We start from the raw sequence: 27,234 nt of genomic DNA, 5'->3' as shown, positions 1-27,234 counted from the left end.
GACAAAAGAAAATTATGCATATTGAATTGCAGAGTCTGAAATAATATCTCTAAAGGGTTTTTTTTTTTTTTTTTCCCTGCTCTGGTGGTGCAGTGGTTAAGTGCTACAGTTGCAGGGTCGGCAGTTTGAATCCACCAGGTGCTCCTTGGAAACTCTATGGGGCAGTTCTACTCTGCCCTGTAGGGTTGCTATGAGTCAGAATTGACTTGATGCCAGCAGGTTTGGTTTTCTGGCATTAGGAAAGCAAGTCAACAAGCTTAATTACAATGCAACTGCTTTTAAATCCATTTGAATAGTTTTATATATTCAAATTTGCCATTGTATTTAGGAAAGTCTTCTCATCTTACTTTTTTTAGTTGCCAATATGTGTATCAATACCAAACACACTGAACATAGTTCATTAAGCATATGTTTTTCTAGCCATTATAAATATTGCTTTATCAAAAGGAAATCAATAAATGAATATTTGTAAACCTCTGTACATTTGACATTGAAAAGACAAAGTAACCAGATAAATGATTAACTCATGAATATCTTGCATGTAAACTCATGTTTAGTTATGCATCCATTGTTAAAACATCCTTCAGAATTAAATATAAATATTCCAAGATCAAAAACTTTCTAGAATCTTATAATAAATAAACACCATATGTAAATCTTTCTATCACTGGACATTTCAATGAGAAGCAAACATTGCTTTATCTTCCAACAGTGGAAATATTTTATGGTATATAATCACATTAGTTGATATAGAAATTATTTTTCTCACTATTAGATGATTATGATTATTTAGGTAAGTAAATTGGAGACAGAGTAAGTGTTTTGAGATTTTTTATGCTATTGTGTGACAGGGTCGAATTTTCATTATATAGGAAAGCTGCAGAAAATTCATTTGTTTAGTCACATGTTCAAATATGCGGACACTTCATTCTTTGTCTTTTTTCCTGGCAGTGTTTATTGCTGTTGTTATTGTTAGGTGCCATCGAGTCAGTTCCAACTCATAGTGACCCTACGTACAACAGAACAAAACACTGCCTGGTCCTGCATCATCCTCACAAACATTGCTATGTTTGAGCCCATTGTTGCACTGCTGTTTCAGTCCATCTTGTGAGGGTCTTCTCTTCCTCTACCTTACCAAGCACAATATCCTTCTCCACTGGTCCTTCCTCATAACATGTCCAAAGTATGTGAGACAGTCTCATCATCTTTGCTTCTAAGGAACACTCTGGCTGTACTCCTTCCAAGACAGACTTGTTCTTCTGGCAGCCCATGGTATATTCAATATTCTTCACCAACATCATAATTCAAAGGCATCGATTCTCCTTTGGCAGTGCATTAGAAAGCCATAATTGGAATAACACTCAATTTCATTTGTTTTTACTTTTATACCATGATGATTCAGTCAATATTTTAAATGGACTCTTTATTACCCAAGTTTAACTTTTCTGAAATGAAAATATGACTATCAAGTATGATTCAGTAATTCTATTACTTGAAGTCCTTAAGTCCTGAACTCAGCTGTAATAATGTGTCAAAGTTAATAAAGGCAAATGAACTTTCTAAATGAATCTCTTCCTTTAACTATTGTTTGAATAATTGCCTAGGTTTGACAAGATGTTTTGCAAGAAATATCAACAATGTGATTTGAATCACACTCATAATTACAAACTCTGAAACCATAGTAATTAATAAATTACTTTCCTCACATGGGATCATCTTCAAATATTTAAAATATTTCTTATTGAGAAGTCCTTTTGACCTATTATGGTGTCTTCATAATTTTCTAAAACCTTAAATTTATCCCAGCTTTATTACTTGGCTATTTTAATTTTATTGAAATATAATTGACACAAAAGGAGGAAAGACATATTTTATAGCTTGTTTAGGAAAGTCTAATTTACTCAGTTAACGTTAAGCAACTCCAATTCTCTCAGTATACAGTAGTAGTTGGTTATGCTCTGTTCTGGACATAGACGTAATTACTGTCCCATCTGTGAGGACAGCCAATGATTCTCAAACAAACAAATCTTAATAGAATTCAGCCACAATTCACTCTCTGAAATAAAGAGTCAACAATATCTGGCAGTTAAGCAGGCGGCCATGGAGAAAGTTTAATAAAATGTTCTTTCAATCAGAAACCCCATGAGGTAGGGTGCTTTAATTTTCCTACACTGCCAGTAACCTTTCCCACATGGAGTCCATATGGGTTTATACTCCTCAGACTAGCTAGCTCTGAGTATTCTTCAGAAAGATATGTGTGCCACTGTTGTCCACGCATGGCTGCATGCCTGTTGATATCCCCAGGTTTGTAGGACCTGAAAGCCATTTAGGAAAATGTGTGAAGAAAATGATCACTAGGAAATCAGCAAAGAGAAATTATCTCTTCTATGGGATATCTCAGAAAGCCTAATCCTTCTGTCCCTTCTTGACCTTAAACAAAGAGGCAAATTATTGCATTTAACAGGAAAGACACAAATGTGTCCATTGTCATCAAGGCAATGCTCATCTTGGCTATCCAGACCATCACGATTTCTCTGCCACTGGTGGGTAGCAAAGGAGCCCTGGTGGCACAGTGGTTAAAGTGATCAACTGCTAAGCAAAAGGTTGGCGGTTTGAAACCACCAGTGGCTACACAGGAGAAAGATGCGGCAGACTGCCTCTGTAGAGATTTACAGCCGTGGAAACCCTATAGGGTCACTGTGAGTCAGAATCAACTTGACAGCAGTGGGTTTGGGGTTGGTGGGTAGCTGGTCACTGGCCCATCTTCCCAGAATTAATTCTAAGGAGAAGAAAAATTTATGTCTCTGCTGTCCCTTAATTCATCAACTGGCTGACTTTAAGGTAATTGGTTTGTTGTTGTACCGTTTTTATTTTTGTTTGTTTGATTTTTATTAATTACTTATTTCCTTATGGATTTAAACTGCTGACCTTTTGGTTATCAGCCGAGCTCTTAACCACTGTACCACCAGGGCTCCACAGACAAGATTATGTGTAACAGATTCATTTTCTCTTTACCTCAGAGAACTAGCCTCCTTCCCTCTGTTTGTGGTTATTGGTTGAAAACGGTTTCCCTGGCTCTAGAGCTAATTTACTAAAAAACAAGCAGTATGGGCACATTTGAATAGACATACCTATTTGTGGTAGATGGTGAAGCACACTTGCTAAGGTTTGGTCTTAAAAACACTAAATTATTCCAGAAATTTCTGGAAATGTCTTAGCAGTTTTAGTGACATAGTTCCAATTATACAATGGTTAGTGACTAAGTATTTTACATTGCCTCTTAGAAATTTGGATGAATGTAACACATGAGAAAATATGTTATTAAAACACAATACTTTGTCTTGTGTTAACTGGAGCAAAGAAAGAACTAGAAAAAAAAAGGCACTATTAAATCAGTGCTGTTGGTACAAAAGGATCACTGATATGAATAGGAATTTTGGACATGACATAAGAATCATGATGCAATTTTCCAATTATTTTAGCTTATTACAGACAAGTACTGAGATAATGTTTCGTGATTTCCACATTTAAGAACGTTTTGTTTTTGCCATTGTCCATAGCAAATGGGACTGAAACCGGGTGGGAATTCGAGAGACCTTAGTTCTGGTGCTTAGTAAAGCACAAACTAGCTTGAAAAACCACTGAAACTTCTTGGATCTTATTTTCTCATCTGAAAAATTAAAAGATTGTAGTAAATCAAAGGTGCCAATGGACCATTTGAACTTGCTTTAACAATGTTTGCACATGTACATTTTCCTGGGGAAAAGGGCCCATAATTTTTACCAGATTCACAAAGTTCATTACTTTCCAAAGGCTAAGAATCCAGGAATATGTGCTTCCTAAAGTTCCTTTAAACTCTATACAGATTACTGATTTTTATGTGAAATACAATAATTATGCATTACCACATGGAAATCCATACGTTATATATTTATACATTCCTAGCAATGTACATGTTTATGTAAATACCTAAAAAACTCTAAACATTTTGGTTCTAATTAGAGGTCAGTTTTCAAAGTTGGAAACCATTTTTCAACATAAGTAAATTTTCAGTTCTAATTATAGATCAATTTTCAAGGTTAGAAGGCATTCTTAACGTAAGATCACTGTTGTTCTGAAGTAAAGGTATTAGAATGTTTTGTTTGCTCACTGTCTGAGACCAGAGTCCCATTCAAAAATGAAAGAGTGAATTGATAAACTGTGATATATTCACACAATGGCACACCACGCAACAGGCAAATCAAATGAACTACAGCAACACACAAAACACAATGAATTTTAGCAGATATTAAGTGAAAAAATATAGCCCCAAAGATTATGTCAGCATGATACCTTTTAATAAAATTTAAAACTATAATATTAAAATGAATACGTTTTAGGCAAATAGGCATATGCTCAAACTATATAAATGGAAAAGCAAGAAAGGGATGAACGCAAGACATTGTGGTCAGTTTTTAGTACTAAATCTTGTATGTTTTCCTGTGAAAGGGGAGGAAGGGAGGGAGGGTGGGAAGGAGGAAAGGAGAAAGGAAAGAAATAATGGCCTTGTATATATCTGAATTATAAATGATACTGATTTCATTTTTTTTTTCTATATGCAAACCACCCTCAGGGAGAACAGCAAGCTGGTTTTAAAACGTAGATTTGTAACTTAACATGCATCTTAGAAGGCTACTTCAAATGAACGTGTCTCTGTATACGTTGGTTATACCAAAGCAAGAAAAGGTTAAATGACTTGTTCGCTGGGAAAAAAAAAATGCTGTCATCCATTGTGCCAAAAATAGAAGTTCTGATTTCCAGCCCTATGATCTCAACAGGAGACAGATGTTCACTTTATCTGAGTGATAAAAAATGCAACTTCTCTGAAGACTCTATTATTTTGAACTATTGTGTAAGTACATGTAATTACAAGCTTCTGAAAACATGTACTGTTTATTTTATTATTTGTAACAGCAAAATAGAAAGACTTGGGCTGAGTATTTACCCAACAGTGAGGCTAACAGCTTTCAGAGTCATTACAGACTATTTGTGAGTGTCTGGTCAGATATCTTTAAGATCAATGACCCATTAGTACAATTATAGTCTATGATGGCTCCTGTCATACAGACTCTGTTCTTGCTACCAGAAAGTGACATGTTGATGTTACAAACACTCTCTGAACATTGTTAAAAATGTCTCTTTACTCAGGGAAAGCTGCAGAAATAGAATCATAACTATACTGATTCTGATTCCAGAGAGAGTTGCAGTCTTGATGGATTTTACAATTTCCCCTGAGAAAATTATCAATATTAGTCTCCAAAAAATTATTTTTATCAACTTAAAAATCTTCATAGTGTCTGTATTCCCTGCCTCATTCACGTACAGTCTTACACAGTCACAAATTCCTACCATCCATACCTGCCTATCCTTACATAATCCCATGTAACCTATATGAAGGACAACAGATTATTCGCTGTGTAACCATAGATCGATACAATCGGAAGCACCTTAGAGACTAACTAAAACCAAAAAAACCAAACTTGTGGCCATCGAGTCGATTCTGGCTCATAGCAACCCTAAAGGACAGAGTAGAACTGCCCCACAGAGTTTCCAAGGAGCGCCTGGTGGATTCGAAGTGCCAACCTTTAAGTTAGCAGCCATAGCTCTTAACCACGACACCAGCGACTAACTAGTTGAGTAGTAATTTAGGAAATAATATTGGAACCATTATTCCCTGTCTGAGCATAGAGAATGTGACCCAGCTGGAGCTGGTCTCACAAGAACTCACAAAGACATATCAACTGGGTCCTGAGATAAAGACAATAGATGGGACAATCTTACAATTTATCTTTTAGGGAAGAAAAAATATCTTTTAAGGAACATTTCACATAAAGCTAATCAAACAGAACACAAAAGACTTTCCACTCTTACCTTCTTCTATTAGCATTTAGTCAACAGAGAATTTGTTGGACCAATGAAGACCCTCCTGACTGTCGTTACTGAAACGTGTACTGATGATTGTTAAGAAAGACGATTCAAAATGTGGGATTATAGTTTCTAGCCAATCCGTGAAAAGGTGAAGCTTTCGATGGTTTTGCCCATTTGTAACGTTAATACATACTGATGACTCTGTAAATTTCTTTGGACTCGAGCAGACATGGCTGTCCCTTTCCCATTCTTGTTTACTCTGTGATGTTCCTTAGACTTGGGCAGACACGGCTGTGGCAGCAAGCTTATCCGTTTTTCCATTCTTGTTTATTCTGTAATGTTCCTTGGACTTAGGCAGACATGGCTGTGGTAACATGCTTGTCCGTTTTCCCACCTTTGTCTGTTCTGTAATATTTTCTTGGACTCAGCTTGGATTAGCTCTGGCAACATTCTTGTCCACTTTTCACTTTTGTCTTTTTGAATATATGCCGAACAAAACTTTCTTTTTGGTTTACTAAACTTTGTGATGTTTTTTCCCCTACAATAGTAGTATTTCTCAACTGATACCAGAATTCCTGCTAGAACACTAGTCTTTTCTTTTTGGGAGTTGGGGAGAGATATGATACACCCCTTTGATAAACCGATGAAATTATGGAGTTATCCTAATAAGAAAGTGTGCGTGTGTATAAATTTTCGTGCCATTAATTTGATTGCATTTGACATTGAGTTACTTCACATATTAGAAAGGATTATGCCACTCTTATTTTTCTTGTAAAAATTAACGGCTGCTTCTGAAAAAAAATTAATAAATCCAAATTAACTAGGCTATATAAAAAAAGAAAGCTTTGTTTCTGCTTAGAATATATTTCAGTGGAAAAGTCTATTTAGCTTGAGTAAGAATTAAAATCTGGAGTGATCTTTTACATGGAAATATGTCATTTTTAGTATTCAATCGTGAGTCTGTTTTAGTGACAGCAAGTGCTCAAAGTTGCAGCTCACATAGCTTTTCGATAGCAAAGAGAATTAAGTTTCCTATCACAGTAGCCCCAGTGGTGCAGTGGTTAAGAGCTATGGCTGCTAACTAGAAGGTCAGCGGTTTGAATCCACCAGCCACTCCTTGGAAACCCTGTAGGGCAGTTCTACTCTGGCCTATAGGGTCACTGTGAGTCAGAACCTGACTCATCTGTACCAGGTCTTGTTTTGTTTTTTTTTTTATCACTGTAGAGGATCCCTGGTGGTGCAGTGGTTAAGAGCTTGGCTGCTAACCAAAAGGTCAGCAGTTGGAATCCACTGTCCTATAAGATTACTATGAGTCAGCATTGCCTCCACAGCAATGGTTTTTTGTTTTGTTTTTTTTTTAAATCACAGTAGAGTATACTTGTATCAAGGCATGGGAGCTTTCTCCAAGAGACTTCAAGTTGAATTTAGGTTCTCCCAAATTCTTTGTCCCCAAGTCAAATGAAGTTATTTTTGGAAAGGTCAGCAACAACAATACAGCCTCTGTCAGCAAGAAAAGGCATTTGAATCCTTCTTTCAATTTTAAATCATCTAGGCGGAAGTAACCTTTAAAAGAGTTTTGCAGCCTTTCCAGTTATTTGTGGTCCTTCCCTGAGGATAAACTGACAAGGTGTTCTCATTTTCAGCTTCCCTTCCCTCCAAGAAATCCTTCTTTCAGCACGGGAAAGGTTACAAGTTTTCAGCTCTAATCTCTTACTCCAAAATGGCAGGTGTTTCCAGCAACAATTATAGTGGACCAAGGAATCTGGAATTGAAAGACTGGCCTCATTTTTATGGCATCTACAAGTCCAGCCGTGAATGAACCTCTCTTGTCAAATTGTTTTACGAGTCAGCTCTCCTTTACTTTAAAAAAAAAAAAGTGAAATTTCTGACCCAAGTTCAACTAAGTGCATTGATACTTATCCTCTGGAAAACCAATTTTTTATATTCCCAAATAAAAACTGTTGAAAATATTGTTTCAAGGCAATGACTGTGAAATTATTTGACTACTTTTACAGGAGCAGGCAAGGCATCTTTCAGGTTAATTGTCAGGGTCTTTGACACTAATGCATGCTCATATTGAAAGCAATTAGCCTCTATGACAAACGGAACTTCTCTCTTCACCAGAGTAATCGAGCTGGATGTTGGACCCCAAAACCTATGTGCTCCACATGTACACATAGTAACAAGCTTTTTCTTCCATTAGGAGTTTTGCTTGACAAAGAAACCCTTCGCTATGAGAAAAAGTTGACAGCCTTTAAAGTACCCAGGGGGGCATCGTGCATACACGCACAGGCGTGAGCAGGGACATGTACACACACGGAGCACACACAGAGATCAGCATCCACATGATACATAAAAGCCAGGGCTTTACTGAAGCAATAATAGTTTTCACCCAGTCATAGGCCAAAGGGGAATGGCCTAGCTGTTATTTTCACCGTAACTGGCTTCAAAATATTAGTAAAAAGTCAGAGTTCAGGAATAGGATGTATCAAGTGAACAGAAGCACTGTTTCATTTTTTCTTGTCCTGAGTCACTCACTAGTTCAAGCATTTCTATAGTACATGACTTCACCAAGTTTTCTCCAAACATTTATGGTTCTTTTTGCTTGAAAGTGTGTCAAGACTTTCTTGTTGGGGCAGATACAAGTCCTGTTACTTTTTCACCCTTTTAAAATTGATTTTTTTTTTTGGTAATGAGTAAAAGAAAAAAAACTCTGTATTGTGTGATATATTTCAGGATGCTCAGAAATAAGCTTTCTTGACTTCATGCTTTCTTTGGCAGGAAACTTATTACACAAGAAACAGTCTAGCTTTTGTGTTCCATTACATTTGGCAATGCAAATAAAATCAAAGGAAACGTAAGAACCATCAAGCTTGCTTTTCTTTGACATCTGTCAACTTCAGCTAAGTTTAATGTGAACAGAAAGAGATATGCATAAACCTAATGTCAGACACATTTTTTGTTAATTCTGATGAATGCAGTGTTATTCTAGATATCATTATACAACAAGAATAATAATTTTACCTACAGAATCCATGCACTCTATTCATATGTAAAGAACATTAAAAACATATTTTGCCATAATTTTTTTGCACAAAAAGGAACTTAACAAAAATAAAGAAAAAAAATATATATATGCTATGATGATGAACAGGTTTTAGTGAAGCTTCCAGACTAAGACAGACTAGGAAGAAAGGCCTTGTGATCTATTTCCAAAAATCAGCAAATGAAAACCCTATGGATCACAACAGTTTGATCCACAACTGATCAAGGATGGCACAGGAAAAGGTAATGTTTTGTTCCATTGTGCACGGGATTAACATGAGTCAGGGGCTAACAACAAAAACTATATACATATGTGTGTGTATGTATGTATATGTACGTGTATTTATGTGTGTGTGTATATATGTGTATAGATATGTATATGTAACTTTAATTTTAAAATTTATTTCACGTTCAACATGAAGCCTATACATGACCTGTTCTAAAGTGATTCCATGGAAGCAGCAGTCAAGAAATCAAATGATGTATTCCATTGGGCAAATACACTGCAGAAGAACTCTTTCAAGTGTTCTAAAGTAAAGATGACACTCTGAGGTCTAACGTGTGCCTGACCCAAGCCATGGTATTTTCAATCATCTCCTATGCATGTGAAAGCTGGACAATGAATAAGGAAGACCGAAGAATTGATGTCTTTGAATTGCAGTGTTGGTGAAGAATACTGAATATACCATGGAATGCCAGAAGAACAAATAAGTCTGTCTTAGAAGACATACAGCTAGAATGTCCCTTGGAACCAAGGATGGCGAGACTTCTTCTCACGTACTTTAGACATGTTATCAGGAGGAACCAATCCCTGAAGGACAGCATGGTTGGTAAAGTAGAGGGTCAGCGAAAGAGAGGAAGATGCTCAACGAGATGCACTGACACAGTGGCTAAAACAGTGGCCTCAAGTATAGCAAAGATTGTGAGGATGGAGCAGGATCGGGCAGTGTTTCATTCTGTACGTAGGGTCTCTCTGAGTTGGAACCTACTCGATGGCAGCTCACGACAACAGAGTGGTCTGAAATATGACTGTCTAACCTCTGCTGCTGTTACAGGAAGCTTCCTATATCCCAAATGAGCTCAATACTGGGTATTGCTAGTTATCCTTAGGCTGAGCAAATCTGATTCCTTCTGTCTGTCATCCAGTGGTCTAGCATGGTTACCTCCCTTTCCCCCATCCCGCCAAACACTGGATGACAAATCTCATGTCCCACATGATTCTTCTCTTTATGTGGCTAAAAGTCCCTGAGTACCTAACTTCTCAACAGAGGATGAGGTTTCCACATTCCTGATTATCCTTGTTGCCTCGTTGTAAACACATTCCAGTTTGGCAATACCATTCTTAAAACATAGAATCTACTATTATGGAAATTTCTACAATAGTTTTGATGATTGAAAAACACAGGACTATTAGTCTCTTTATTCTTTTCTAATATTTCTATTAATGTATTAAAATTTTAGCTTGTCACTACAATGGCCACATTTTTCACACAAATAGCTATGATTTCTTGAGTACTCAATTTTTTAGCTAGCCACTGCATTCGTCAATATATTTTATGTAGGTTATTTCATTTGATTTAATCTTCCCAATAACCCATAAAGTTATTATTGTCTTATTTCATGCTTTTTTAAAAAAGGATAAAATTAAAATCATAGACATTAAGTAACTTGCAGGAGATCAAATAACTAAGTGGCAAACAAGGATTTGAATCCAAGTTTGAATTCATCACCAATGCTCTTTCTGACTCTACGTAATGTTCTTTCATTACATTATATAAAACCAAGGTTCAACAATCCACAACTTCTTGTCCATCTCTCTCTCTTCCTTTCCTCCCTCCCTCCCTCCTTCTCTCTTCCTTTCTTTCTTTTATTTTCTCCTTCTTGTTTTTTCCTCCTTCCTTCCTCTCTCCTTCTCTTCCTCCCTTCCTCCTTTCCTTCTTTTTCCTTTCCACTTTTTAATTTTCTTTCTCTTTCTCTTCCTTCTCCTTATTTGTATGCTGTTTTATCTTGTCACTATTGATCCATGTTCACATTATCTTTGGGTAATCCTGAATCCATTTTCTGTCATCCAGTTAATGATTAGCTCTTTTATAACACTGATTAAATTTGTCTTCTACGTTTTCAGTCACAGAGTAAATTAAGATGATGTACAGAAGAACATCAAGGACAAAAACTTGTATCATAATGCTATTTTTCATAGAGTTGTGGAACTAGGGTGCAATGGCTCAATTTATTTTGCTTTAATGATTGATGGTGGAAAAGATGAATCTAAGTTTATTAGTCTTATATGCCTTATTAGAACCACTCTATAGAAACTACCTTTTCTGTTGTCCATTTCCTGCCTCACCAAAACACTAGACCTAGGGATAATTTTGGACACCCTACACTTAATAATAATAGATAATAGCATCAATTACTTGAGTACTTATTGGATGGTGGGCACTAAAGGCCATTCTAGGTGGCTTTATGTACACGATCTCTAATTATCAGAACCACAACATGCTGGTGGTATTATTCTATTATTATAAAAACAAAAATGTTAAGGAAGTAAAAAATAAGTGACTGAGTTGGGATTCAAACCTTGGTCAACTTGACTACAACACTGCTCTTTTGACTTTGCTGCTCCCTCTCATAGGACAGAATGCCTCATAGTTGCATTTGCCACATGTCACATTATGACAATAATTCCCAATCTGTATATCACTCAAAAAAAAGTCTTATGGGGGACCATGAGTATTTGTACTACAGAACTGGAATATCTGTGATTAGTCTTACTGACTACCACAGAACCATAGTCAGATTCCAAGTCAAACAGTTTATCATCTTATTCTGTATTGCTACTACTTGAGAAAACACTAACATACAACATCTGGCTGTCAGCCAAGAAAAACAGTTCTTGGCGACTATGTCATTTGGTTCTGCATTTACATTCCAGGAACATAAGGCAGTCAGACATTTCAGAGCAAGTCCCTGCAGAAGGCCACTGTCAGCAGCACATCACACCCCAGGTCAAGCACATCACCCTCGAACGCAGAAAGTGTGAATGTTTTAAAAGTTGCAAGACACTGAGCTAATAATAAACAGATTGCTAATTCAGTTTATTGCTACTTTGGTTGTGGAAAGAATTCGTTCGTGTCCTGTTGCAGAAATCAGATGTCCTTTTAAAACACGATCACTCATAAATTATTGATTTCTTTCTCTGAGGCACAAAGAATATTAAGTGTTGGGGAAAAGTCCATCTCTTGGCAACTGAGCTATTTTTACCTGAATTCAACTCTCTTAGAAAATTTTCTCATACAAAATCAACGTTTTATAAGCCTTATATTTCAACCCTAAATTTATAAACTTAGGTCAATTTAGGCCATTCATTTATCTTAATACTGAGATAAAACTTGAGGAAGCCATACAAAATCACAGAAATGGTCTTTATTGGCAATACAAAACCCAGTGCCACTGAGTCGATTCTGATTCATAGTGACCCTATAAAACAGAGTAGAACTGCCCCATAGAATTTCCAAGGAGTGCCTCGTGGATTTGAACTGCTGACTTTTTGGTTAGCAGCCATAGTTCTTAACCACTATGCCACCAGGGTTTCCTTATGGGCAATATAAGTACTATAAATGTTTTTATTTCATCCCTCATTCAAAAGCTTGTGTAAACTCTCTCCTTGTCACCCAGTATATTTCATTAGGGAAAAGCAGCTTCTTGTGGCAGCCCATTTCTCTGCCACGTACTCTGAAAAGATTTGTACAGAGTAGGTGCGATTTAATTACTGATCATGTTTCTTCAGAAAGCCTTCAATAATAAAATGTAATAAAGAAAAATATGGTCTGCCATTATCTCTTTTCTTTGCTATAAACATATGAACATCCTTTTGTACTGATCTCAACATACCTTTTTTAGCCTATATTACAGATTATAGAAAAATAGTTAACTAAAGAAATATTCTAATTTCTTTTAAGCATCCATTTTCAGTTCAAAAAAATTATCAGACTATTCTCCTCATATAAGTGCTACACAAATATCAACAGCTGATCCAGTGATTTCATCCAAATGTAAAACAAAATGTGAGCCTGCCTAGACATATAACAATAACTATGGTTACATTGATGTAACCCTGATGGAAACCCTGGTGGCGTAGTGGTTAAGTGCTACGGTTGGTAACCAAAGGGTTGGTAGTTTGAATCCGCCAGGTGCTCCTTGGAAACTCTATGGGGCAGTTCTACTCTGTCCTATAGGGTCACTGTAAGTCAGAATTGACTTGATGGCATTGGGGTGGGTTTACACTGAGATAAGGCAATAGAAAAGTTTTGGCAATAGCTTGTTCTGCTTTCTTTTCAAGAACATTTGGGGCTTTACAAGCCTGTTGACAATAATGTAACCTGTACCTGTTTTTGCTATGATGAGTAGAACTAAGAAAAATGTCACTATAGTTATGGTTCTTTGCTTTTCAGGACAAAATTCATAGCTTTCACACTAGAGAGTATTACATAGCAAATATTTCTGAACACTCAAATAATTTAATCACAAAGATTCTGATCATTACTTGAAAAGGAGACCAAAACTTCAAAAAGGTTTTATATCGGCATAACAGTCAGTACCTAAGAGATGAGGAGTGAAAGTATTCCCGGCTCAACAGAGTTTAATTTTCAGATATTCACCATCATACTACCTAGTTTTCGACTCGACAGCACTGGGCACTGGGTACTACCTAGTTTTACCTTTCTCTACCAGCTTGTGGATTCACCTATCCAGTGAAACATTTTCCAATATATATTCCTATTCTGTGTTTGTATTGAAGAACTTTTTACTAGATGTAGTAACAATATTTTCCAGCACTGTCATATACATATGATATTTTACTATTACTTCCCATATCAAAGAACTAGTTTCATACCACTGTTCCAGTTATAATGAATTGGAAATATAAAGCAACACAATAAATAATAACAATAAAACACTGCAAACTTAAATATGAATAATGTCACACAACTAGCATGAAATATTAGTTAAAATAAGATTACCAACACAATCTCTGTAAAACATGCATTGCCCTCAAGAACAAAATTATTACCAAGAACATAAGGGCTTTTCTGTGAACATAAAGTTAATATTACAGTTCAAATTTGTAAAGGTAAGTAAAAAACTGTCATTTTTCTCCTCTGAAATTGGCAAACTGCCTACAGACCAGTGGACCACTAATGATTCACACACCACACTTCACCACAGACAGGGGTTGTAAGATAAATTTATTGTATCTGTATATATTCCCCATATTTGTTTTCTTTCTCAATCCCACTCACCTTTTCCTTAGTAAAACCCTTTTAAGAAAAAAGCCTGTGTGTTTATTTCAGCAGATATCTATGCCACCTTTATATCTCCAGACCCAACCTCTCTTCCCAAGCTTCAGATTCAGATCCAACTGCCTGTTAGACTTCTCTAGGTGGATGTCTAAAAAGCATCACCAACTTCCTATGCAAGAAACAGAGCTCTTGATAGTCTTCTCCATACCTGATCTACCCCCAAATATTCCCATCTCATTATATTACCATTTATCCAGTTGTTCATTTCCGAATCTAGGAATAAGTGATTCTTTTCTCTCTCAAATCCTATGTACCCAATACATCAATAATTCCAGCTGACTTCACTCTCAGAAAAGACTCTGAATTTGACCACTTCCCACTGCCTGCACTGTTGCAACCTTTGTCCAAGCTGCCATCATCTCTCACTTGATCTATTTAATTACTTTCCTACTGGTCTCTCTTGTTTCTACTCTTGCACCACATTTTTATTCTCCTCACAGTGGCTCAGAATTAAATTCAAAGTTCTTACCAGGGCCTAGGAGGCCCTTCGTCATCTGGTCTCTGGATGCCTCTAGGGAGCCTACCGTGCTTATCCCACTTTAGACACACTGGCTTTTGATGATCATTCTTGCCTCTGGGTCTTTGCACTTGTGATTTCCTCTACCTGGAGCATGATTGGAGCCCTAGTGGGACAGTGGTTAAGCGTTCAGCTGCTAACCAAAAGGTTAGCAATTCACATCTACCAGCCAGCCGCTCCTTGGAAACCCTACACAGTAGTTCTACTTTGTCCTATAGGGTCTCTATGAGTTGGAATTGACTAAAAAGCAATGGGTTTTTTGGAGCATGGTTTCCCCGATAGTTGCTTGACTTGTCCCATTACTCCATTTTGTTCTCTTCTGACCATCTCAACTGAAACAGCCTTATCCCTGCCCCCTTAATCCTACTTTCATATCTCATCACAGTCTTTTCACTTTTTTTTTTCAATTTTCATTGCGCTTTAAGTGAAAGTTTGCAAATCAAGTCAGTCTCTCATACAAAAACTTATATACGCCTTGCTATATACTTTTGATGGCTCTCCCCCTAATGAGACATCACACTCCTTCCCCTCCCCCCCCCCATTTTTTTGTCCATTTGGGACAGCTTCTGACCTCCTCTGCTCTCTCATCTCCCCTCCAGACAGGAGATGCCAACAGAGTCTCATGTGTCCACTCGATCCAAGAAGCTCATTCTTCACCAGTATCATTTTCTATCCCATAGTCCGGTCCAATCCCCGTCTGAAGAGTTGGCTTTGAGAATGGTTCCAGTCTTGGGCTAAGAGAAGCTGTGGGGACCAGGACCTCCAGGGTCCTCCCCGTCTCAGTCAGACCATTAAGTCTGGTCTTTTTTATGAGAATTTAGGGTCTGCATCCCACTGCTCTCCTGCTCCCTCAGGGGTTCTCTGTTGTGTTCCCTGTCAGGACAGTCATTGGTTGTAGCTGGGCACCATCTAGTTCTTCTGGTCTCAGGCTGATGTAGTCTCTGGTTTATGTGGTCCTTTGTCTCTTGGGCTTGTAATTACCTTGTGTCTTTGGTGTTCTTCATTCTCATTTGCTCCCAGTCCACTGAGACCCATTGATGCATCTTAGATGGCTGGTTGTTAGCCCTTATGACCCCAGAAGCCACTCTCCAAAGTGGGATGCAGAGTGTTTTTTAATAAATTTTATTATGCCAGTTGACTTAGATGTCCCCTGAAACCGTGGTCCCCAAACCTCTGCCCCTGCTACGCTGGACTTCGAGGGGTTCAGTTTATTCAGGAAACTTCTTTGCTTTTAGTTGAGTCCAGTTGTGCTGACATCTCCTGTATTGTGTGTTGTCTTTCCCTTCACCTAAAATAATTCTTATCTACTATCTAATTAGTGAAAACCCATCTCCCTCACTCCCTCCCTCTACCCTCTCATAACCATCAAATAATATTTTCTTCTCAGTTTAAACTATTTCTCCAGTTATTATAATAGTGGTCTTATACAATATTTGTTCTTTTGCAACTGACTAATTTCACTCAACATAATGCCTTCCAGATTCCTCCATGTTATGAAATGTTTCATGGATTCATCATTATTCTTTGTGGATGTGTAGTATTCCGTTGTATGAATATACCATAATTTATTTATCCTTTCATCCATTGATGGGCACCTTGGTTGCTTCAACTTTTTGCTATTATAAACAGTGCTGCAATGAACATAGGTGCACATATATCTGTTAGGGTAAAGGCTCTTATTTCTCTAGGACATATTCCAAGGAGTCGGATTGGTGGATCATATGCTAGTTCTATTTCCAGCTTTTTAAGGAGGTGCCAAATTGATTTACAAAGTGGTTGTACCATCTTACACACCCACCAGCAGTGTATAAGTGTTCCAGTCTCTCCACAACCTCTCCAAAATTTATTACTTTGTGTTTTTTGGATTACTGTCAGCCTTGTTGGGGTGAGATGGAATCTCATTGTAGTTTTGTTTTGCATTTCTCTAATGGCTAATGATCTTAAGCATTTACTCATGTATCTGTTAGCTAGCTGAATGTCCTCTTTAGTGAAGTGCCTGTTCATATCCTTTGCCCATTTTTCAATTGGATTATTTGCCTTTTTGTTGTTGCAGTACCATGTAGATTTTAGAGATCAGATGGTGATCAGAAATGTCATAGCTAAAAACTTTTTCTCAGTCTGTAGGTAATCTTTTTACTCTTTTGGTGAAGTCTTTAGATGAGCATAGGTGTTTGATTTTTAGGAGCTCCCAGTTATCCTGTTTCTCTTCTGCATTGTTAGTAATGTTTTGTATACTGTGTATGCCATATATTAGGTCTCCTAGCATTGTCCCTATTTTTTCTCCCGTGATCTTTATTGTCTTAGGTTTTATATTTAGGTCTTTGATCCATTTTGAGTTAGTTTTTGTGCACAGTGTGAGGTATGGGTCTTGTTTCATTTTTTTTTTTTTTTTTTTGCAGATAGATATCTAGTTACGCCAGCACCATTTTTTAAACAGACTGTCTTTTCCCCATGTAAGTGACTTTGGGCCTTTGTCAAATATCAGCTGCTCACATGTAAACGGATTTATGTCTAGATTCTCAATTCTGTTCCATTGGTCTACGTATCTGTTTTTGTACTAGTACCAGGCTGTTTTGATGACTGTGGCAGTGTAATAGGTTCTAAAATCAGGTAGCATGAGGCCTCCCACTTTTTTCTTCTTTTTCAGTAATGCTTTACTTATCTGGGGCCTCTATCCCTTCCATATTAAGCTGGTGATTGTTTCTCCATCTCATTAAAAAATGTCGTTGGAATTTGGATCGTAATTGTATTATATGTATAGATCACTTTTGGTAGAATAGACATTTTTACAACGTTAAGTCTTCCTATCCATCAGCAAGGTATATTTTTCCACTTATGTAGGTCTGTTTTGGTTTCCTATCCATCAGCAAGGTATATTTTTCCACTTATGTAGGTCTGTTTTGGTTTCTTGTAGTAGTGTCTTGTAGTTTTCTTTGTATAGGTCTTTTACATCTCTGGTAAGATTTAGTCCTAAATATTTTATCTTTTTGGGGGCTGCTGTAAATGGTATTGATTTGGTGATTTCCTCCTCGATGTTCTTTTTATTGGTATAGAGGCATCCAACTGATTTTTGTATGTTTATCTTGTAACCTGATACTCTGCTGAACTATCCTATTAGTTTCAGTACTTTTCCTGAGGATTCTTTAGGGTTTTCTGAGTATAAGATCATGTCATCTGCAAATAGAGATACTTTTACTTCTTCCTTACCAATCTGGATGCGCTTTATTTCTTTTTCTGGCCTAATTGCTCTGCCTAGGACCTCCAGCACAATGTTGAATAAGAGTGGTGATAAAGGGCATCCTTGTCTGGTTCCCAATCTCAAGAGGAATGCTTTCAGACTCACTCCATTTAGGATGATGTTGGCTGTTGGCTTTGTATAGATGCCCTTTATTATGTTGAAGAATTTTCCTTCTATTCCTATTTTGCTGAGAGTTTTTATCGTGAATGGGTGTTGAACTTGGTCAAATGCCTTTTCCACATCAATTGATAAAATCATGTGGTTCTCGTCCTTTGTTTTATTTATATGATGGATTACATTAATTGTTTTTCTAATGTTGAACAATCCCTGCATACCTGGTATGAATTCCACTTTGTCATGCTGAATTTTTTTTTTTTTATATGTTGTTGAATTCTATTGGCTAAAATTGTGTTGAGGATTTTTGCATCTAAGTTCATGAGGGATATAGGTCTGTAATTTTCTTTATTTTGTGGAGTCTTTACCTGGTTTTGGTATCAGGGATACGCTGGCTTCATAGAATTAGTTTGGAAGTATTCTGTCATTATCTATGCTCTGAAATACCTTTAATAGTAGTGGTGTTAACTCTTCTCTGAAAATTTGGTAGAACTATGGAGTGAAGCCATCTAGGCCAGGGATTTTTTTTGTTGGGAGGTTTTTGATTTCCCTTTCATTCTTTCCTTTTCTTATGGGTCTATTTACTTGTTCTACCTCTGTTTGTGTTAGTTTAGGTAGGTAGCGTGTTTCTAGGAATTCATTTCTTCTAGGTTTTCAAATTTGTTAGAGAACAATTTTTCATAGTAATCTGATATGATACTTTTAATTTCAGTTGGGTCTGTTGTAATATCGCCCATTGCATTTCTTCTTTGGGTTATTTGTTTCTTCTCCTGTTTTTTTTTGTCAGTGTGACCAATGGTTTATCAATTTTGTTAATTTTTTCAAAGAACCAGATTTTGGTCTTTGTTAACTCTTTCAATTGTTTTCTGTGTCATTTAATTCTGCTTTAATTTTTATTATTTGCTTTCTTCTGGAGTCTGAGGGTTTCTTTTGTTGCTTTCTTTTTTTTTTTCTATGTGTTCAAGTTGTAGGGATAATTCTTTGATTTTGACCCTTTCTTCTTTTTGTATGTGTGCATTTATTGATATAAATTGACCTTTGAGCACTGCTTTCACTGTGTTCCAAAGGTTCTGATAGGAAGTGTTTTCATTCTCATTGGATTTTATGAATTTCTTTATTCCAACCTTAACGTCTTCAATAACCCAGTCATTTTTGAGTAGGGTATTGTTCAGTTTCAAAGTGTTTGATTTCTTTTCCCTGCTTTTTCTGGTATTGATTTCTACTTTTATGGCCTTATGGTCAGAGAAGATGCTTTGAAATATTTTGATGTTTTGGATTCTGCTAAGGCTTGCTTTATGACCTAATATGTGGTCTATTCTAGAGAATGTTCCATGTGCACTAGAAAAGAAAGTACACTTGGCTGCCGTTGGGTGGAGGGTTCTGTATATGTCTATGATGTAACGTTGGTTGATTGTGGCATTTAGATCTTCCGTGTCTTTATTGAGCTTCTTTCTGGATGTCCTATCCTTACTGAAAGTGGTGTGTTGAAGTCTCCTACTATAATTGTGGAGCTGTCTATCCCACTTTTCAATGCTGTTAAGCGTTTGTTTTATGTATCTTGCAGCCCTGTCACTGGATGCATAAATATTTAATATGGTTATATCCTCCTGGTATACTGTCCCTTTAATCATTATATAGTGTCCTTCCTTGTCCTTTGTGGTGCATTTAACTTTAAAGCCTATTTTGTCGGAAATTAATACTGCAGTCCTGCTCTTTTTGACTGTTGTTTGCTTAATATATATTTTATCCATCCTTCGAATTTTAGTTTTTGTGTCTCTAAGTCTTAAAAAAAAAAAAAAAAAATTAAGTCTAAGGTGTGTCTCTTGTAGGCAGCATATAGACGGATTGTGTTTTTTAATCCATTCTACCACTTTCTGTCTCTTTATTGGTGCATTTAGTCCATTTACATTCAGTGTAATTATAGATAGGTATAAGTTTAATGCTGTCATTTTGATGTCTTTTTTTATGTGTTGTTGACAGTTTCTTTTTCCCACTTAATTTTTTGTGTGGAACAGTTTATATTTTGTATTTTCCTTTTATTCATTGTTGTTGATTTTGTTTTAGGTGAGTCTCTATTTTTTTCTTGTATTTTATTTTGATGAGTAGAATAGTTAGTCTCCTTTGTGGTCACCTTAACATTTACCCCTATTTTTCTAAGTTTAAACGTAACTTTTATTTCTTTATATCGCCTTGTCTTCCTCCCCATATGAAAGATCTATGACTACATTTCTTAATACCTCTTTATTGTTTTAATGTTGCCTTCTTTTACATAATAACATAGCTGTTTCACTGTTTTGAGTGGTTTTTTATCTTGATTTATTTTTGTGATTTCCCTTTGTAGGTTGATATCTAATTGTTCTGTCCAGTGTTCTAGTCTTGGGTTGCTACCTAATATTATCGATCTTCTAACCAAAGAACTCCCTTTAGTATTTCTTGTAGTTTTGATTTGGTTTTTTATGATTTCCTTAAACTTCTGTTTTTCTGGAAATGTCCTAATTTCACCTTCATTTGTGAGAGACAGTTTTGCTGGATATGTGATTCTTGGCTGGCAATTTTTTTTCTTCAATACTTTATATAAGTCATCCCATTGCCTTCTTGCCTGCATGGTTTCTGTCGAGTAGTCTGAGCTTATTCTTATTGGCTCTCCATTGTAGGTCACTTTTCGTTTATCCCTAGCTGCTCTTAAAATTCTCTCTTTATCTTTCATTTTGGCAAGTTTGATTATAATATGTCTTGGTGACTTTCTTTTAACATATACCTTATGTAGAGTTCAATGAGTATCTTGGATAGATATCTTCTCATCTTTCACGATATCAGGGAAATTTTCTGCCAACAAATCTTCAACAATTCTCTCTATATATTCTGTTATCCCTCCCTGTTCTGGTACTCCAGTCACTCGTAAGTTATTTCTCTTGATAGAGTCCCACATGATTCTTAAGATTTCTTCATTTTTTAAAATTCTTTTATCTGATTTTTCTTCAAATATATTGGTGCCAAGTGCCTTATCTACAAGCTCAGCAATTCTGCCTTCCACTTTCTCAATTCTACTCCTCTGACTTTCTATTGAGTTGTCTAATTCTGTAATTTTGTTGTTAATCTTCTGAATTTCTGATTGCTGTCTCTGTACGGATTCTTGCAGCTTATTAAATTCATTATGTTCTTGAATAACCTTTTCAATTTCTTCAATTACTTTATCTGTTTATTCCTTGGCTTGTTCTGCACATTACCTGATCTCCTTCTTATCCTCTTGTTCCTGATGTCCTGAAGTGTTCTATATATTAGTTTTTTGAATTCTGCATCTGGTAATTCTAGGAAGGTGCCTTCATCCAGAAGATCTGTTGATTCTTTGTTCTGAGAACTTGTTGAGGTGATCGTGGTCTGTTTCTTTGCGATTTGATATTGACTCTTGTCTCTGAACCATCTATAAGTTATTGTATTAGTTTATTTTATGTTTGCTTACTGTGTCCTAGCTTATTGCTTTATTTTGTTTTGATATTCCCAAGGGGGTTGCTTGAGTGAGCTAGCTTGACTATTTTCACCTTTGAAGCTCTGACGTCCTGTCACCAGATGGCTAGAGCTGTTATCAGGTATATCAGTGTAGAAGTCCATTAACTTTTCTTGTATGAATTCAGCTCAGGTGCCCAGGTAGCTGATCATCAAATGTTTGGTACAGGTTCTGTCCTGCAGTCTTAGAGGGGCAGGGATGATTGGTGTAGGTACTGGTATTTGGTTGCAGCAGAAGGTCATGCTCTGAAGAAGGCAGGGGGCTGAGGACCATCCCCCAGGTGTCTGTGAGGAAAGCGCATCCCTGTTCCCCAGAGCGAACAGGTGGGTGGGTTCTGCAGGTGGACCATGGGCACTCAGTGCTTATATTTGTAAGGACTGGGTGGTACCAGTTATCCTTGGACCCCTGTTGCAGGTGGCTGGGTGACCTGAGTAGAGCCACCAGTCCTTTTGCCCCTGGTGTGGGTAGGTGAGGACCCTGTTTAATAGGCAAGGTGGTGTCAAATATCAAACACCAACCTCTCTACCACACAGCTGAAATGGTTGCAGTCTGCCAACAAGGGCCTATTCTCCTGAAATAGGCCCTCATAGGTCCATGCAGGGGGGAAAGGTATTCAACGTCCATGGAACATTTATGCCTGGACAGGAGCCGCTTCTGTCCTAAGCTTCCCCAGCTAGTAGAGCTGGCAAATTATCTTTTCCCCTAATTGTGAATTTATTCCTACTCCAAGGCCGGGAGGGTGGTTCCGGGCACTCAACAGGGCCTGTCTCAGGCCCAGGGAAATCAACAGCCACTGAAGCTGGCTTGGGGGTACGGGGCATGGTAAAATATTTGCAAGTCCTTAGCTTTTCCCGAGGGCGCCATTATTCTCTTGTTCCAGAGGTGTGAGTAGGCTGTGCGGCTGGTTGCTTCTCCCTGAGGAAACTGCAGCTGAATGCCACTACCAGTCTGCCGCAGCTGCTTCTGGGAATGCTGCCTGAGGGATCTCGGCAATTCAGGTCCGGTAACTCCTCTCTGTTTCTGAACTGTCTCTTCCTCCCCCTGCCACTCAGTCCATTTTCTAACTTTGCCTTTGGTGTTCAGGGCTCCTAGCTTGTAATAAATATAATCATTTCACTTGTTTTTTTCGGGTCTCTATTGTAAGTGGGATCACAAGAAGAAGAGTCTGGCTATTCCACCATCTTGGCCCCGCCTCCTGCTCTTTTCACTCTCTTGATACTGTTTTCCACATGTATTTGTTGATCACAATTTCCTCCAAATGAAATCCAATTTCCAAGAAAATACAGACTTTTCTTTGATTATGAGCTGTATACCCAGAGTGTACCAAAAGCCTGTTGGCATTAAGTCAATTCTGACTCAGGGGATGTATATTTGATGTGTTCCATCCTTTTTTTTTTTTTTTTTCTCAGTTGGAAACCCTGATGGCGTAGTGGTTAAGTGCTACAGCTGCTAACCAAAAAGTTAGCAGCCTGAATCTACCAGGCACTCCTTGGAAACTCTATGGGGCACTTCTATTGTGTCCTATAGGGTCACTTCAAGTCAGAATCGACATGAAGGCAATGGATTAACTTTTTGTTTTTTATCCTTTAGTTAATTCTGTGGAGGGAAGAGTTCTAAAACAGCAGTGACCACAGAATCTCTGAAGAGCAAATGCTAGCCAGCCAAATCTCAGGGGTGTGGCACTGTGTGAAGAAAGAAAGGAATGTATAGGATATTTTGTCTTGGTCTATTGAGTGACTACAGAAGTTTAATCCATAAGAGGTTCTGAGGTTTCCAGATATTTTATACTTCTCTGAATGAGTGGTAGGCAATGGGTGAGAATCAACACACTGAGAAATTTCCTTTCGGTTTGTGGTCAAAATCCTAAACTAAAACTTGGGATAAAATTACTGCTGTTTACTTAAACAGTGTTCAATATAAACAAATATTAAATAGTGCACAATTTCATCAGACAAAACTTTAGTACAAGCACTGTCTAAGGCAAATCCCAGCAGAATCCAAGTTGTAACTGCACTGGGTAGACTACAATTTCAATCTGTAGTGAGCGAGGTTTTGTATGCCTCTACCTTAGTCATCTTCAGAATCATAGTGACCCTATAACCAAAAGGCTGGCAGTTCAAATCTACCAGCTGCTCCTTGGAAACCCTAGGGGCCAGTTCTACTCTGTACTGTAGGGTCACTATAAATTGGAACTGACTTGATGGCAACAGGTTTGATGTTTTGGTTTGCTCCTTAGTCATCTGGATCTTTCCCACCTGATACACAAAAGGTATCACTGATGTGGCAAAATAATGTGTATTAGCCATGAGTAGAGTTGCAAAGGGAATTTCTGGGTCACAAAAATGGTTAAGCGCTTGATTACTAACCGAAAAGTTGGTGGTTCATACCCACTCCAAGGTGCCTTGAAAGAAAGGCCTGGTGATCAGCTTCTGAAAGCTCACAGCCTTGAAAACCCTATGGAGTGCAGTTCTACTCTGCACACATGGGGTTGCCATGAGTCAAACGAGTAGAGTAAGGGTAGAGTTGCAAAGAGAAAGGAGGCTTATTTAAGTATTCCTTGGGCGTTATATGTCCTCTGTAACAACAACAACAAAAAAAAGCTGTCCAGGCGGTCGTTGGATTCAGAGAGGATGATAGTGGAAATCATCTTTGGGGACTACTAGCAAGGCAAATATGCTGGATTTATGAACTCTGTAATGAATTATCACTTAGTATCTGATTTTTTTTTACCTGATGGGGAGGGGGCAGTGGGCTGACGGAATAAAACAATATAGCTTACATACTTCAAGTGAACTCTCTTGTAACTAATTAAATTCATCAGTTGAATAGCATATTCCACCTAAACCCCAAAACTAAATCCATTGCTGGGTCAAGTTGATTCATTCCAACATAAGCCAATACAAAATTCCAAGAGTCATTTTAACACACTTGTTTCAACTTTGGCTTCATGAAACCCTTAGCTAGGAAAGCATTACTAAGATTGTTCTTAGGGGTAATAGCAACCCTTTTGCAGAGTTTCCGTTGGTGCACTAGACTAAACAGTAATGTTTGGATAACTACAAATTTGGCCAGCAGGCAGTTACTCTTCCAGATTTACCTGTGAATGATTTAGTTGAGAGTTCTAAGAAAAGCTCAGCCCCCAGTGACTGTCACTATTTCTATCTGAGTTTCCAGGTGTCTACATTTGACCACCAAATCGTTTAGACTACATGCAACAGTAACCTGCTGAGGCAATTACTTCATTGCCACCATAAGATCAACATGCAGCTTTATATGAATGTACAAATCCTGACTGGATCTAATTTAAGAATTTAGCAGATACTAAATCATATTTTATCATCTCTCTAAGGAGCTAAAAACAGAAAGTTAAGATGTAACTCCAATCTTAACTATGTCAACTGTTTGTGTGGAAAGAAACATGTTTTCTATTCAGAAGACATATGGCTGAAGGTAGTTATTAATATCTTAGTGTCATACCTCTCGAATAGCAGTACAAAACTCACTCTGCAGCACTTTTTTGAGGGATTGTAGCTTGTGCACTGGTACTTCCCCAGATTCCTGTAGTTTCTCCAGTAATTCAATTGCTCTTGCAACATCTGAGTGAAAAAATAAAATAAAAATGGAAAGAGAAAACTTGGTAAATTGTATCTTATTAGCCAAGCACTATTATTACAATTGAATAGTGACAATGAAAAGCAAGAAGAATCTATTACGAAATCAAAATTTACAATTCCTAGCTTATCGATCTCATTTCTTGGTAACAGGTCATTTTCATGTTACCAAGAGGACATTTTCATGTTCCACACAATTAGTCGCTTAATACGTCTTCTTTGATGGTATTTCATGTAAATTACTTCGGTCACACAAATCAGTTTGAATATTCTTTAAAGCAGGAAACATGTCTTCTATTTATTCTGGTACTCCAGCAAACAAACAAGGCCTACCAATATTACTTCTAAGCTGTTTTTTTCAGTTTGGCCTTTCCATTCTCATGGGACATTTATCTCAGCAGCAATTTTACATTTTGGTTTGATGGTTTTATGAACATGCATCTTCTCCACTAGACTGTAATCCCATTGATGGGAGGAACTTGTCTGGTTTTGATCACCACTGCATCACCTCAAAGTCCAGTGTAAATAAATATTTGATGAATGAATTAATAAATAGTTAAAAAAAAAAAAAAGAAAGAAAAAACATTGCTGTCGAGTCAATTTGGACTCACAGCAACCCTATGGGACAGAGTAGGACTACCCCATAGGGTTTTTCAAGGCTATAAATCTTTACAGAAGCAGGCTGCTACATGTTTCTCCTACTGAGCAGCCAGTGGGTTTGAACAGCTTAAGCACTGTGCCACCAGGGCTCTCCAATTAATGAATAGACTCCCCCATTTTACTGCTATTGGATTTGTCCAGGTGCTCATCACCTCTTTTCAGTTAATTGGAATAATTTTTTGTCCCTCAGTCTCTTCATATGGTCCACAAAGTTACCTTCTTGAAACAAAAATGCAAATATGTACCTACATGCCAGCTTCATTGTATGCTACAAGTTTTCCCTCCTTTAACCCTTCTATCCTTACAACAACTCTATAGGGTATTAAATATTATCCACATTTTTCAGATGGAAATTGAGATTTATAGAGAAGTTAAGAACTAACAAATTGGAGATCTGGGATTGATCTGGGTGATTCTAAACCCTGTACTTTTTATTTTTATTCCAACTGCAGCTTTTCTTTTAGCAGTTTTCCCCTAGACATTTCAGTATGTTTATACTAGCTCTTTGCTCAGCAGGATTTCTTGGTCAGAGGCTGAGCTCTTAATCTGCCTTCCCTCCATAAAGATTAGGCCCTGTTCCATTTGCTAGAATACCTCTCTCAGATAACATTTGCTGAGCATCAGAATCACCAAACTCACTGCCTCAAGTCAATTCCGACTCATAGCGACCCCGTGGGGTTGCCAAGGTTGCAAATCTCTAGGGAAGCAGACTGCTACGTCTTTCCCCCTCTGAGCTGCAGGTGGTTTCAAAGAGCCGACCTTTTGGTTAGCAGTTGATCAGTTTAACCACTGCACCAGCAGGGCTCCTTAAGGATCACCTAGAGAGCTCTTAAACAGCAGAGAGCAGTGTTCTCCAACGTGGTTGGCCATTGGAATCACCTGGAAAACACCTATGCCTGGATCCTACCTTCAAATATTTCTAATTTAATTGGTCTGGGGTGTGGCAGCAGACCCTGGTGGCATAGTGGTTGGGTGCTATGGCTGCTAACCAAAAGGTCAGCAGTTTGAATCTACCAGGCGCTCCTTGGAAACTCTATGGGACAGTTCTACTCCTTTCCATAGGGTCAGCTATGAGTTGAAATCGACTCCACGGCAATGGGCTTGTGTGTGTTTTTTTTTTTTTTTGGTTTGGGGTATGGCATAGGCATTGGGATTTTCAAAGCTCCCCAGTGATATTACCTGTAGCCATGATTGGAATCCAGGAAACATGGCTAGAGAGTCTTGGCTAGATTTGAGATGTGGCTCAAGAATCCACATTCTTAATATTGTTCCCA

General features: G+C 37.6%; 1 protein-coding gene across 1 annotated transcript in view; it reads right to left on the bottom strand.

The window, feature by feature from the left end:
- The window catches only part of LIN7A (lin-7 homolog A, crumbs cell polarity complex component), a 159,995-nt gene that overhangs the window by 79,244 nt on the left and 53,517 nt on the right, over positions 1-27,234 (bottom strand). The window contains exon 2 of the mRNA XM_064283786.1: positions 25,167-25,285. Within this exon, the coding sequence (XP_064139856.1) occupies positions 25,167-25,285 (119 nt within the window). The remainder of the gene's footprint in view (positions 1-25,166; positions 25,286-27,234) is intronic.

This window comes from Loxodonta africana, chromosome 4 (genome assembly GCF_030014295.1).
Source record: "Loxodonta africana isolate mLoxAfr1 chromosome 4, mLoxAfr1.hap2, whole genome shotgun sequence".
In the NCBI taxonomy this organism is placed as follows: Eukaryota; Metazoa; Chordata; class Mammalia; order Proboscidea; family Elephantidae; genus Loxodonta; species Loxodonta africana.
This window is presented reverse-complemented; position numbering and strand designations above follow the sequence as displayed.